The sequence below is a fragment of the Eurosta solidaginis genome, chromosome 1 (assembly GCF_040869045.1).
Source record: "Eurosta solidaginis isolate ZX-2024a chromosome 1, ASM4086904v1, whole genome shotgun sequence".
In the NCBI taxonomy this organism is placed as follows: Eukaryota; Metazoa; Arthropoda; class Insecta; order Diptera; family Tephritidae; genus Eurosta; species Eurosta solidaginis.
In genome coordinates, this window is record NC_090319.1 from 116,788,918 (window position 1) to 116,804,698 (window position 15,781).

Genomic DNA, 15,781 nt, shown 5'->3' on the forward strand with positions numbered 1-15,781 from the left:
ACGCGTAAATTACGCTGCGCGACATGTAGCGGCGGCGGCTTTTCACAGTACAACATATTTTGGTAATTCACATTAAGCGACAATAGAGCGTCATATTGTGGCAAAAGTTTACGTTTATTTTTGTTTGCAAAATGGACCTCATAGAGTTTGAATCTGTAATAGTTTCAATTTTATACGAAGAAGAGGAAAGGTAAAGAAAGGGGTCGCGGCTATGGCTCGATATATTGGCAACCCTACAAGAATACTGACTATCATATGACTATCATCTGATTGTCAGCAATGTCAACTTAACGATCAGCGCCTCATACAAACTTTCTATCACAAACTTAAGGGGACTTGCGCAAATGTGATGTAAACAACTGTGTACGTGTGAGTTTTTGTCTCCTTCTTATACACCAACATGGCCTATTGATTAAGTATATAGCCGTACTGCTCACTCTCATTCTTTTCCTGGATCAGTGCTGACACTCTAACTATCAAAAAGTGTCATAAATGATAGTTTACTGTAAATATCAGGTTTGACTGTTATACTATCATAAATGACCATTTTTATATTCCGCCAAAAATGAAACAATGCTTTTTGCTTTTTATTTACTTTATTTCATTACGTTTTTAATTTTGTACGTGATAAAAGCATACGTGTTTCTTATTTGTTTAAAATAAATAGTTTTATAAAAATTCGAGTTCAGATTGTTCAATTTAAATTCAGAAAATAACAAAACAAAAGAAGAGCGCTTTCCTCATGCGGAAACACATTTAAAAATCAATCACCAGTAACCACTATTATTTTCGCGTATCAATTTTTTGAGTGCGCCCCACACATTCCGACAGCTTTTGGTATTTTTTAATATTATTTTCGATTTTTTTTCTCTTAGCATGGAGCTTTGAAATGCTCTCTTTTTCATTTTTTAAACTTATTTTTTATATGGTTTTCGTCGGTTAAAAATGGCGGAATTTAAAAAATAACAAAACCGTGATAATCATTTGATTGTCATATGACAGTCAGTAGTGAGAACATGATTAAATCGGATAAACTGTTCTCGCATACATAAAATTCCGTTGAGAATTATGTATCTGTCTCACATGCATAATGGTATCTTCTGTATGTTATTTTGTTCTGTACCAGGTGTCCGAAGCTTTCCCAGTTTGAGTCCTTTTTCATGATTATAGGCTGTCGTTGGGTATATGCGGACATGCGTGAGCGAACAAAGGAACACATAAATTTGAGTATCAATGTTTACGTCATGGCAGGATCAGCATTGTTAATTACAAGTGTAAGTGTATTAGTAAAACTATCAGCGTTTCTTGCAGGGAATATATGATGATATATTTTCAGAAATGATACTCTTTTGAATACAAAATAACTTGAGCAACTGGCAACGCTAATTGGGAACGATATCGTTTGGTGAATTTTAAGTGTCATCTTTGGTTAAAGGAGTTACTAAAAAAAATGCAGCGCGTATGTATAATTTTCGAAAAAAATATAAATATTCTAGCGACTATTTTTTTTAGGATATAACATCCTTCTTCAAGCGGGCTTTGCCGGCTAAGAAAATTGAAATTTCTAACAATGATGGGGGACAAATTGGAAAAAAACATAAACGAACTGCCCGTGTTATTTCTAGCGACGAGGACGAAGCATCAGAAGCTCGAAAGATGACTTCAAACACACCTCCAAATAAAAAGAAGCGGACAGAAGATAAGTTACCCCGAAAGAGTGAAAGCAGAGAAGGTAAAAAACCATCCCTGTTAAAGTTAAAAGGTAGTCCAGCCAAAATTTTAAAACCGGTCGATCCAACTGCTATATTTGGAGGGGAAACTTTACGAATCGAGGTTAAAAAAGCACAGAGTCCTAATACAAAATCTATTACAGAACTAGAGGATGAAGAAATCGACAAGAGTCTTTTGGAGGTTGATGTAGAGGAAGGAGTTAGATCCGTAAATGGCAACCAAAGTGAAAACTTGGAAGGTGAACGTTCAAAGTCTGTAACTCCCAATAAAAATCGTCGAAAGAACAATAAAACACCTAGCAAGGAAGATGGGGCAAGTAAAAAACAACAAGGACGCAAAGCTGTGAAAGAGCAAGAAGAGGAGGAAAATCCCAACACAATTGTAACAGTTTCTAAACCTGAGCTAAAAAAAGAACGTAGCATACCTAAAGAGAAAAAACAAATGCAGGAAGACCTCGAAAGAAGTAAGTTGGTATTTCATATTTCGTCAAAGTTTTTATTTTGGTAATTCTATACGAAAGCATGACACTGCTAATATGGGCCTGAAGGTTTAATGTGACCAAATAAATCGTTCCCGAAATGGTCAGGCTAGCACCTTAATGGTGCTGTGGTACCCGAGCGTACCGGATCTGTATCTGTCTAAGGACCATCACATCGATAACACTCACCAAAGCCTTCGGGGAACAACCTTATCGCTACAACAACAACAACAACAACAACAACACTGCTAATATGCATCTAAAAATTGAGAGAGGTGTCAGAAGACGCGCATAGAGCTCGACAATAATAATCCGAAGGCGGAAAAGAAAAATTTTAGGCCTTTCAAAAGATATTAACGAAACACCGAAAAATTACCCCGAAGTGCTCTGAAACTGGGGGTGGGATACATTGTATTTTTCCACACAATACCTTTCTGCATTGGCGGCTTTTGGCCGCGCTTATAAAAAATTACCTTGGGTCGGTCCAACACCGGTTTGGAGACCAAAACTATATCCGCGCAAACCACTTATGTTCACAATTTTTTTTTTGTGGGTAAACAAAATCATCAACATTACATATTAGCAGTGTCATGCTGTCGTATAGAATTACCTTTATTTTTTGTTTTATCCAATATTTGGTCAACGTTTCGGTCAACCACCTAATTTTAATCAAATTCATCAAAGGTGGTATCAAAAGACATGTTTCGACCTCCGTTTTTAGAATCCGGAAGCGAAACATATAATTTTTATTTCTGTCAAAAGATATATATAAGCAAAAAATCCGTGAAAATTTTCATTTGGTTGCTGTATTTTGCCAGATTTCTTGTACACACACACACTAATGCAGAAAGGTGTTCGGCGCGCATTTAATTTTGATCCCCAAACCGGTTTTGGATCCACCCGGGGTTATTTTTCTAAATCGCCAACAGAAAGGTGTTCTGTGCAAAAAACCAAGGATTGGGCCCCATATTTCGGACCCTCTCGCGGACATTTTATGGTTTTTTTTGGAAATATCTTTCCAAAAACTTCGGTCTAAACGCGTCTTTTGATACCAGCTTTGATAATTTTTGATAAAAATTAGGTGGTGCACTGTCTTGTAAAACGTTAACAAATTTTAAGCAATATACAAGGTTGCCGTATTCGTTGTAAAATCTCCATCCCGCCTTTCCTTAGGTGATTTCAAGTAGAGCTTATTTTAAAATTGATACTGTAACGAGAAATTCTGATTATTTTTCACCTTCTGACATCGTTTGAATGGCTGAACTGCAGAATAAATAACACGAATTTAACATATAGCAATATGTCCTTTAATTACAAATCTTCTGTTTTAGTAGTATCTACTTCACAATTATAATACTCGCTTACTTCACTAATAGCGTGTTAAAAGCAAAGTGACTCATTATTCCTCAGCATGTGCTGCTTTTTTACTCTCAGTTTCCTCGTTCGCTTATTTCTCCTTGGGTCAAGACCATTGTAAACCTTAACAAGTAGCGCCACTAACAGGCGATGACTCAAAAATATTGAAACAGACCTAAACTTAGCTATCTTAAGAATATATAGCATTCAGGTCGCCTTATTTGCAGAAAACTTTTGCTTATATATAATTATTTAGTTCTTTTTTTTAAACTTTATCTGTAATATTGATACAACTGTTCTTGGTGTTCTTCATTTCACTCCATTCGACTGCCTTCTTTTTTTTGCCTTCCACTTAATTCGCTACATAACCTCAATTTAAGCGACCAAATTATATAGTGAACAATGGTCTAGAATTTTTGCGAATAGCCTTCTCGAACAGCTGTTTATTTATTTCTCCTTTATGTATATCTGATATTCCGTTTGTTTTCTACACCTTTTCAAGTTTATTATAATGAGAGAATGCAAAGACGTTAGGGGAGCAATCTTATCGCTACAACATCAACAACAACGGTAGGGGTGATAATTCAAAAAATTTAAATTAGCTCAAGTAAAACATTTGTCTTCATGCTTTTAAAATGCTTCCGAGTGCTTTAAACATATGAAATGTAATCATCCCAATTTCCAATTTTAAAAAAGGAAAGTCGGAAGATTACAAAACTTATACTGACAATCGTTTTGCTGCCCTCCCTATCCCGACAGATGCCCGTAAAGGGGAGCGTGCTTTCCGCAAGGTCATTGAATCCCGGAAATTCGGCCACATTTGCTAGCGAAGGCCGCAACTCTAGCGAGAGAACGTTACCTTATAAGACAACGACCCCGGCGTCCAGCTTCCCAAGGCAGTCGGTTCTATTTACCGGAGCGACTCGGGATTTTTCCCGACCAAGGACTGTCGTTTCAGTGTAAACCCATTTAATTTGTTGTGTCCCCACAAATTGTCATCCTCCCAGCAGTTCCTCGCAGCGGGACTGCGCCATACTCTCCTGCTCCGGGAAGGTATCGAACCTAATCCGGGTCCGTCTTCTGACCCCGATCCTGAGAAAAGGTTTTGCTGCGTTTACCGGAAAATAATCTTTTTAGGACGGTCATACTCTTGTCAGTGTGTCACGTGCAAGGGATGGTTGCATCGGACAGGTTGTTCTAGGCTAGATCACAAAACCAGACGTTTTCGTAACTTTTGTAAATCTTTTGTGCCTTCTTGCTGCTCACGGGCAAGGGCGACCCGTAGTCTGCGCCTTACCGCCTCCCCATTACCTTCCAGCAGCTCTGCTGCTCAGCAAGCCACAACAAGTACTCGCTGCTGCTCGCGGCCTACGGCGCCACCAGCTCATACGGCCGCTCCCACTCATAACTACAATCTCCGTAGTAGAGCGGGTAGCAATGCCGAGCATCAGCCCCCGCCCCCGTCTTCTTCCCCCCTCTTTTCCGGCAGTAATCGTGTAGGTCAGGGAAACATACTCTTAGTCCCTACCACCTTTTCACCGTTTGCAGCACAGAATATATATGTTTGCGACATCCGCCCAATGCAGCTCCTGCCTTGGACGATGCCACTTTCCTATATGTTCTGTTCTCCGCTACGGAAACCCCCGACGGGCTTCATTGCGCCATGTTGCAAAGCCGCTAACCCAAATAAACCGGGTACCTCAATGCTTACCCAGAGACGTCCCGTGCCAGGGCCACCACAGCAATTGCTTCCTAGCCATTTACAACCCAGGCGTAGTCAACCGTCACTTACTACTAGAGTGACGACGTCTACCCCGCTGCACTTCAGAATTCTGCAGTTAAACTGTAATGGATTAACTGGCAAGATCACGGAGATAGTCGATTTCATGAAGCGGCACAACATCCGCATTGCTGCGATTCAAGAGACTAAACTACAGAAGAGATCGCCAGAGCGGAAATGGAGGCGGTCTCGCGTTTATCATAAGTGGTGCAATATCATATACTTGTATGTAAACCTAGAAATCATCAACATCTACATCCCTCCTGCCACCTGCTGCCCCAGTGGATACCGCCTTAATATTAGCGTCTTACTCACTGGCGATAATCGCATTATCTTAGCCGATTTCAATGCCCATCACGACCTATGGCATTCACACTTGCTGGCGGACAGCAGGGGTGAGATGTTGGCGGATCAAATAGAAGAAACGACGTTCTGCACAATAAACGTAGACACCCCCACTCGTATAGTAGCAAGCTGTCACGGTTCGCCAGATATATCAATCGGGAGCGCAGGACTCGTAAACTCCGTCAACTGGCATCCGATGGTAACATTGGCATCCGACCACCTGCCAATACTTATCTCGCTCGAGCGTACCGCTGACTTCATCGTCACCGAAAAACGCACTTTGATAAACTTTAAGAAAGTTTGCTTTGCTGCTCTCCCTATTCCGACTGATGCTCGCCAAGGGGAGCGTGCTTTCCGCAAGGTCATTGAATCCGCCACGGCTCGCTTTATTCCCGCCTTAAGAATTCCCGAAATTCGGCCTCATGGAACTTGGGGGTGGGGAGGGAGGGATAGCCTGAAGGTTTAATGTGGCCATATAAATCGTTCCAGAGATGGTCGGGCTAGCACCTTAATGGTGCTGTGCTACCGGGGCGTACCGGATCTGTATCCGGCAAAGGACCATCACATCGATAACACTCCCCAAAGCCTTCGGGGAGCAATCTTATCGCTACAACTACAACAATGCAGCTCCTGCCTTGGGTGGTGCCACTTTCCTAGATGTTCTGGTCTCCGCGACGGCAACCCCCCGACGGGTTTCATCGCGCCATGTTGCCAGGTCGCAAACCCAAATCATCCAGGTACCCCAATGCTTGCCCAAGGACGCCCAGTCCCAGGGCCACAACAGCAATTGCGTCCTGGCCTTCCACAACCCAGGCGTAGTCACCCGTCACTTACCCCCAGAGTGGCGGCGTCTCCCCTTATGCACTTCAGAATTCTGCAGTTAAACTGTAATGGACTAACTGGGAAGATTACGGAGATAGTCGATTTCATGAAGCGGCACAACATCCTCATTGCTGCCATTCAAGAGACAAAACTCACAGCAAGATCTGCATTGCAGACCTGTCCTGGGTATAATGTCCACAGGAAAGACCGCGAGAGCGGAAATGGAGGCGGTCTCGCGTTTATCATACACCACTCTGTGCAATATTATATATTTGATCCTGGCATCGACCGCAGGGACAATGTCTTAGAACGTCAAGGCCTATTTGTCCGGTCAGGCGATGCAAACCTAGAAATCATCAACATCTACATCCCTCCTGCCACCTGTTGCCCCAGTGGATACCGCCCTAATATCAGGGCCTTACTCACTGGCAACAATCGCATTATATTAGGCGATTTCAATGCCCATCATGATCTATGGCATTCAAACTTGCGGGCGGACAGTAGGGGTGAGATGTTGGCGGATCAAATAGAAGAACGACGTTCTGCACAATAAACGGAGACGCCCCCACACGTATGGTAGGAAGCTGTCACAGCTCGCCAGATATCTCAATCGTGAGCGCAGAACTCGTAAACTGCGTCAACTGGCAGCCGATGGTAACATTGGCATCCGACCACCTGCCCATACTTATTTCGCTCGAGCGTACCGCCGACTTCATCGTCACTGAAAAACGCGCTTTCATAAACTTCAAAAAAGGAAAGTGGGAAGAATATAAATCCTTTACAGACAACCGCTTTGCTGCCCTCCCTATCCCGACTGATGCCCGCCAAGGGGAGCGTGCCTTCCGTAAGGTCATTGAATCCGCCTCGGCACATTTCGTTCCCGCCGGTAGAATTCCCGAAATCCGGCTCCACTTCCCGGCGGAGGCCGCGAACTTAGCGAGAGAACGTGGCCTTCAAAGACAGCTTGATCCAGGCGACTCCCAAATAAGGGATATAAACCAACGCATCAGATTGCTTGTGGATGAACACAAGCGGGCGAAATGGGAGGAGTACGTAAGAGGTTGTAACCTCTCTACCGCTGTGGGTAAACTTTGGTCCACCGTAAAGTCCCTATCGAATCCGACTAAGCACAAAGACAAAGTTTCCATCGCCTTTGGCGACAAAGTGCTGTCGGAAGCGAAAAAATGCGCGAGCGCTTTCTGCCGACAATATATAATGCATCCTACGGTCGACAAAGTTAGACGGAGAGCCAATAGACACGCACATAAACACAAATTCAGCGCGTCACGAATCACCATCACCGCTAAAGAGGTTGAGGACGCCATTGGGCGTGCTAAACAATCCAAAGCAGTGGGTCCAGGCGGCATAGCAATGCCGATGCTTAAAAGCCTAGGGAAAGAGGGTTTCAAATATTTAGCGCATGTCTTCAACCTGTCTCTTTCCACCTTTGTCATACCCGAGAAATGGAAAATGGCCAAGGTGGTCCCGCTACTAAAGCCTGGGAAACCAGCTAACATAGGTGAGTCGTATCGTCCGATATCTCTCCTATCGCCAGTGGCAAAGACGCTTGAAGCCATTTTGCTCCCTCATTTCCAAGCAAATTTGCAGCTAGCCCCTCATCAACATGGCTTCAGAAAACTCCACATCACTACCACCGCGCTAAATGCCATTAGCACCCAGATAAATTGCGGTTTAAATCAATACCTCCACAATAGAACAGTACTCGTAGCGCTAGACCTATCAAAAGCTTTTGATACGGTCAACCATGGCTCGTTACTGCAAGACCTGGAAGGGTCTACTCTTCCCCCATGTCTCAAAAGGTGGACCGCAAATTATCTGGGTGGTCGGCAGGCATCGGTGCAATTTAGAAACGAAACATGAAAACCAAGGAGAATTAAACAAGGGGTGCCACAGGGTGGTGTCCTATCCCCACTTTTTTTTAATTTCTACATATCTAAGCAACCTTCACCACCGGAAGGAGTCACAATCGTTTCCTACGCCGATGACTGCACAATAATGGCCACAGGCCCAGGCCCAAAGATCGATGCGCCAAGCAATAAAATACACGGCTACCTCCCTGATCTCTCCAGTTTTTTCCCCTCGCGAAACCTGGCATTATCACCGACTAAATCTTCCGCGACCTTATTTACAACATGGACGTCCCAAATGTCGACCATTTTGAACATCCACGTCGATGGCACTACGCTACCGACTGTCCTACACCCCAAAATCTTGGGTGTGACGTTTGATCAGGATCTACATTTTTGTGAGCACGCAGCCGCAATCGTTCCGAGAATTCAGAGCCGTAACAAAATCCTCAAATCCCTCGCTGGCAGTACCTGGGGAAAAGATAAAGAAACGCTCATGACTACATACAAAGCAATTAGCCAGCCGATTACGTGCTACGCGTCACCCATATGGTCGCCAAGCCTAAAAATCACCTACTTGAAGAAACTACAGGCCTGCAAAATACTGCTCTCAGAATCGCCACGGGCTGTCTTCTTATGTCCCCAGAACACCATCTGCTTAATGAGGCGAGAATACTCCCCATCAGGGAGAGAAATGAGATGCTGACCAAACAGTTCCTGTTGAATACTCAGAAACCTGGGCATCCCAACAGACATCTAAACAGGCGTCGGACCTTTATGCCGGGAATTGCCCGATGAATCCAGTACTTAAAGAAAATTATCCAAAACTCGCGGAAGAGGAACGCATACTCCCCAGGGAAACGCGTGTCACTCTTGCTAAACTTCGTTCTGGATATTGTAACAGGTTTGTAGGGTTCTTATTATCTTTATTTAACTTTGTATTTTAGTTACTTTGAACTTTTTAATTTTTAAATGTATTATCAATATTTTAAATTTCAATATTGATTTTCAATTTTCAAAAATTTTCATTGTTGTGAAAAAATAAAAAATATTGACGTATACTTTTAGGCGAATTAATAAAATATAGTATAAAGTTTAAAACGTGGTTTCAATCTCCACACTGGCGATCTTGCTTTAGTGATAAAGTGAACTTTTGTGAAAATTTAAAAAAAAAGACAAATATGTGCGAATTGTAATAAAATCATAACAGATAACGAACAAAAAAAAATAAATTGTGCAAAATGAGAAGAATCTCTCAAACAAAGAATAATTAACAAAACAACAGGCATTCATTCCAGTTTACATCGGTCAAAAAGCACACACGCCGAATTGGAAATAGCTTAAAAAAAAGCAAAAACCAAAAACAAATATTTAATCAACAAAATATGAATATTTTGGTGAAACACTCGGACACGTACAGCTGAACAATTACGCTTTTATCAGCCATAGTATCCAAGAAAATATTACAATCAATACGAAACGAATTTCGTATATCGTTACCCGAACGTTTACCTCACATAGAACCAATATCTAATGCAGAAAGTTTCATTAATTTCAACTCAGTACAAAGATTTGTAACATCGTACGAATTCCCATCAAGACCGTATATCCGGATTGAACGTGTATCAACAAGAATTTGTAGAATAATGTGCAGTTTTTCAAGCTGATCCAAATCACTACTTCGGTTGCTCTTATTAAATGCGATGTTAAATAACAACAACAAAACAAAAATTAACTCATCAATATTGTATCATCCAACTATATTGAGGACACACAATCTCAACAAAGCCATTGCATAAACACAACTGTTATTTTTGAGTTCCCTGATTGAGCAGCTAAAACATCAAAAGCCATTGCATTAACAGCAACAAACTGCATATTCACAGCAAGTATTTTGGTGAACAGTTATATTTATATTATATGTGTTTATGTATGTATACTTAGATATATTATTATTATTGTAAACTCTCTCTTTATAGAATTACTAGTTTATTTTACTGTTTTGTTAGTTAACTCTCTTTTCATTTAATTCATTATGATTCGTTCACCACAACATAATACGCAAACATCTACATTTACTAACAATTTAAACGACACTTTGATAGATTTATCACATGACACTTCTCAACAACAAATTACAAATCCATATGCAAATGTTACTCAAAATGAAATTTTGTCAGTTTCAGTAAAACTTCCACAATTTTGGACTAATTGTCCAGAAGCATGGTTTATTCATGCCGAAACACAATTTAGTACTAAAAACATTACACAAGAAAACACTAAATACGAACACATCATTACAGCACTTCCACAGGAAGTGATAATAACTATTTTGGATTTTATCCAAAATCCCCCCATTAATAACAAATTTACTGAACTTAAACAAGTGTTGATAGAAAGACACTCACTTAGCGAAAATTCGAAACTTGATAAAATTTTAAATGATTCTGAGATGGGTGATCGTAAGCCATCAGAATTTTATCGCTCATTAATTATATTAGCCGGATCAAATTTCAGCGAAAATATTTTAAAGAAAATTTGGATGCGTAAACTTCCTAAAAATTTGAGTATGATTTTAGCTAGTTCGAGTTCTAATAATATTACCGAATTAACAAAATTAGCAGATAATATTTGGGAAGTGATAAACAAAAATGAAGTATTTTCGGTTAATAATTTTTCGGATACAAAAGCACAAAATTCTGTTGTTGAAAACTTGGTTAAAACTACCTCTTTGGTGAGTGAAAATTTTCAGAAACTTTCTTTGGAGTTAGGTGAAATTAAAACAGAAATGTATCGGAATCAATCTAGGTCACGTTCCAATTCTAGGAACAATTTTAGAAATTCTTTTAGACGTCGTTCTAACTCGCGTAATAATCCAAATTGGTTGTGTAGATTTCACTACAAATTTGGAAATAATGCTAGAAGTTGTGAACAACCTTGTTCTTATAACAAAAAACAAAGATTCAACAAACTAAATTCTTCCGTTCTTGCAGCGACGAACAGCGGAAATTTAGAATTTTCGACGCGTCGCTTATTTATTTTTGATAGAGAAAACAAACAAAATTTTTTAATTGATAGTGGAGCAGAAATTTCGGTATTACCCGCATCTAAATTTCCTCATACGAAACGTTCCGACATAATTCTCACTGCAGCTAATGGCTCAACAATTGCCACTTACGGGAAAAGGCTTTTAAACGTAAATTTGGGTTTAAGACGTGAATTTCCCTTTACATTTTTGATTGCGGATATAGCCAAGCCAATAATTGGCGCTGATTTTCTTTGTAAATATGGTCTTCTTATAGATATTAAACATAAACGTTTAGTAGATCCATTAACCAATCTCTCAGTTAATACAGTATCCTACTTTTGTGATATTCCATTACCTAAATTATTTGTGGTTGACAATAAATTTACAAAATTATTAAAAGAGTTTCCGTCACTTATTTCAGAGCCAGATTATACCAAACCTGTTAAACATACAACAGTACATCGACTTGTAACAGAAGGTAGTCTTCCATTTTCTAAGCCCAGGCGCTTAGATCCGGTTAAATACAAAGTCGCGAAAACGGAGTTTGATTTCTTAGTTAAAACAGGCATTTGTCGGCCTTCAAATTTTCAGTAGCATCACCACTTCACCTTGTACCTAAAAAAGAGTTGAATGATTGGCGTCCATGTGGTGATTTTAGAAGATTGAATATTGTAACTGTTCCCGATCGTTATCCCTTACCTCACATTCAAGATTTTAATATGAACCTTCATAATAAAAATATATTTTCAAAATTGGATTTAGTTAGGGCATATCACCAAATTCCTATGGCCGAAGAAGATATTTATAAAACTGCTATTACAACTCCTTTCGGTATGTTTGAATTCATGAGAATGCCTTTCGGACTTAGAAATTCTGCACAAACCTTTCAACGATTCATAAATGAGGTAGTAGGTGACTTAGATTTTGTATATGCTTACATCGACGACTTACTTATTGCAAGTACAGACGAAGAACAACATTTAAAAGATTTACGTATCCTTTTTCAACGCCTTACAGAGTACGGTTTAAACATTAAACCAAGTAAATGTACTTTTGGTGTAACGAATATAGATTTTTTAGGACATAACATTTCTGGAACAGGTATTCGACCTTCCGATGAAAAGGTATCAGCTATTCGCAATTTCGAACGTCCAAAATCAGTTAAGCAGGCACAGAAATTTATTGGTATGGTAAATTATTATCATAGATACATTCCAAAACTAGCAGAATTTACAAACAAAATTTATGATCTAATTAACAAAGTAAATAAGAAACGTGACAAAACTTTGGTATGGGATGAGAATTCGAATGAAGCTTTTGAATGCATTAAAGATAAATTTGCATCTACGATATTGTTAAATCATTTTAACAAAGATGCTTAATTATCTTTAACAGTAGATGCATCTAACACAGCGATTGGGGGCGTTATACAACAAAATTACAATAATAAAATTGAGCCCATTGCATTCTTTTCTAAAAAACTTTCTCCAACTGAAATTTAGTACAGTGCTTTTGATAGGGAATTATTGGCGATTTATTTAAATATAAAACATTTTAGATATCTTTTGGAAGGACGACAATTTACAGTTTATACGGACCATAAACCTTTGACTACTGCTTTAAATTCAAAAACAGAACGAAGTCCTAGACAAACGAGACACTTGGAATGTATAGCACAATTTACTGATGACATACAATACATTAAAAGAGAATCCAATGTTGTGGCGGCCACCGTGGTGTGATGGTAGCGTGCTCCGCCTATCACACCGTACGCCCTGGGTTCAACTCCCAGGCAAAGCAACATCAAAATTTTAGAAATAAGATTTTTCAATTAGAAGAAAATTTTTCTAAGCGGGGTCGCCCCTCGGCAGTGTTTGGCAAGCACTCCGGGTGTATTTCTGCCATGAAAAGCTCTCAGTGAAAACTCATCTGCTTTGCAGATGCCGTTCGGAGTCGGCATAAAACATGTAGGTCCCGTCCGGCCAATTTGTAGGGAAAATCAAGAGGAGCACGACGCAAATTGGAAGAGAAGCTCGGCCTTAGATCTCTCCGGAGGTTATCGCGCCTTACATTTATTTTTTTTTAATTTTTTTAATGTTGTAGCAGATACGCTATCTAGAGCTTTTGAGGTTAATGCAATATATAATACAGAACTGAATTTTAAAATTTTACAAACTGAACAACAAAAAGATGATGACTTAAATCAACTTGTATCTGATTCTCAATATCTAAATTTAAAGTTAATTAATATTCCTATTTTAAATTTTAATATTTGGTGTGAAATTTCAGGAGAAACTCCTAGGCCATTTGTACCGAGTAATTTGCGAAAGACAGTATTTGATATTTTACATGGAATAGCACATCCGGGTACAAGAGCTACACGACGGCTCATAGTTAAAAAATATTATTGGCCTAATATGAATAAGGATATTAATATTTGGTCAAAAGAGTGTCTTAATTGTCAAAAGTCTAAAGTTTATCGTCATACAAAATCCCCTGTTGTCAAAATTCAAATTCCCAAGAATAGATTTGAACACATCCATTTAGATATAGTTGGACCATTACCTATTTCAAAAGGACATCGCTATATTTTAACGATTATTGAAAGATTTACTCGTTGGCCTGAGGCATATGCATTAAAAGATATTTCAGCAACTACAATTGCAAATAAGTTTTTTAGAGAATATATTTCTCGGTTTGGAGTTCCGTTAGAGATAACAACTGATCAAGGTAGCCAATTTACATCGAAATTGTTTTCAGAGTTAACTAAATTACTTGGTAGTCACCAAATTACAACATCCGCATATCACCCTCAAGGAAATGGTATGGTTGAAAGGTTCCATAGACAATTAAAGACTACTATAATAGCTAGAGAGGACACAAATAATTGGTATGACGAGTTACCTGTCATATTACTTGGTTTGCGATCTATTTACAAAGAAGATATTTCGGCTACACCAGCGGAAATGGTTTTCGGTCAGAATTTACGGTTGCCAGGGGAACTTGTTGTGCCATCAGCTAAAAATTTCTCATCAACTGAAGTTTTAAGTAATTTACGTGAAAATTTTCGAAATGTTAGATCAAATTTAAGTCATCATAAAGATGCTGATACTGGAATTTATGTTCCAAAAGATCTTCAAACTTGTAAATTTGCATTCGTTCGAGTCATTAATAAACATTCATTACAACAACCATATGAAGGACAATTTTGTGGAAAAAGACCAAAAATGTTTTAAACTTGAAATAGATAATAATATTAAAACTATTCCTATTGATAGATTAAAACCGGCAATAATTGAGACAACAGACACAAACAACACCAAGAATTTACATAAAAAGAGAGTTACATTCAATTTGTTTAATGATAAATTTTCTTGAAGGGGGAGTAATGTAGGGTTCTTATTATCTTTATTTAACTTTGTATTTTAGTTACTTTGAACTTTTTAATTTTTAAATGTATTATCAATATTTTAAATTTCAATATTGATTTTCAATTTTCAAAAATTTTCATTGTTGTGAAAAAATAAAAAATATTGACGTATACTTTTAGGCGAACTAATAAAATATAGTATAAAGTTTAAAACGTGGTTTCAATCTCCACAAGGTTAAACACATACCTATCCAGAATCAACCCCGACATACAAAATGTATGCCCCGCTTGCAATGTGTCCCCACATGACACCAACCATCTCTTCAATTGTAATATGGAACCAACGCCTCTAATACCCCTTTCCTTATGGTCCACCCCTGTTGAAACGGCAAGTTTCCTTGGACTCCCGTTAGAGGAATATTGATGACAATTTGTGATCGGTCGCGGCTATTAGGTGGGGCGAGCATTGCTACAACAACAACAACAACAACGTGGCACCAACCATCTCTTCAATTGTAACGTGGAACCAACGCCTCTAACACCCCTCTCATTATGGTGCACCCCTGTTGAAACAGCATGTTTCCTTGGACTCCCGTTAGAGGATATTGATGACAATTTGTGATCGGCCACACCTATTGGATGGGGCGAAGCACTGCTACAACAACAACAACCCCGGCGTCCCCCAAATAGGGGATATAAACCAACGCATCAGATTGCTTGTGGATGAATACAAGCGGGCGAAATGGGAGGAGCACTTAAAGAATTGTAACCTCTGCCGGTGTAGGTAAGCTTTGGTCCACCGCAAAGCACAATGACAAAATCTCCATTGCCTTTGGCGATAAAGTGCTGTCGGATGCGAAAATATGCGCGAGCGCTTTTGGCCGACAATATGTAATAAAATCTACTGTTGACCAAGTCAGACGCGCACACAAGCATAAATACAGGGCGTCCCCAATTACCATCACCGCCAAAGAGGTCACCGTTCATGCTAAACCATCTAAAG

The 15,781-nt window shown here is 39.4% G+C and overlaps 1 protein-coding gene across 2 annotated transcripts in view; it reads left to right on the plus strand.

The window, feature by feature from the left end:
• The first annotated feature begins 1,317 nt into the window (after positions 1–1,317).
• Gnf1 (germ line transcription factor 1) overlaps positions 1,318–15,781 on the plus strand; it is a 134,489-nt gene continuing 120,025 nt past the window's right edge. For both annotated transcript variants that reach the window (XM_067759745.1, XM_067759744.1), the window contains exons 1-2: positions 1,318–1,459; positions 1,513–2,194. In XM_067759745.1, coding sequence (XP_067615846.1) covers positions 1,451–1,459; positions 1,513–2,194 — 691 coding nt within the window. In that variant the 5' untranslated portion in view covers positions 1,318–1,450. The remainder of the gene's footprint in view (positions 1,460–1,512; positions 2,195–15,781) is intronic.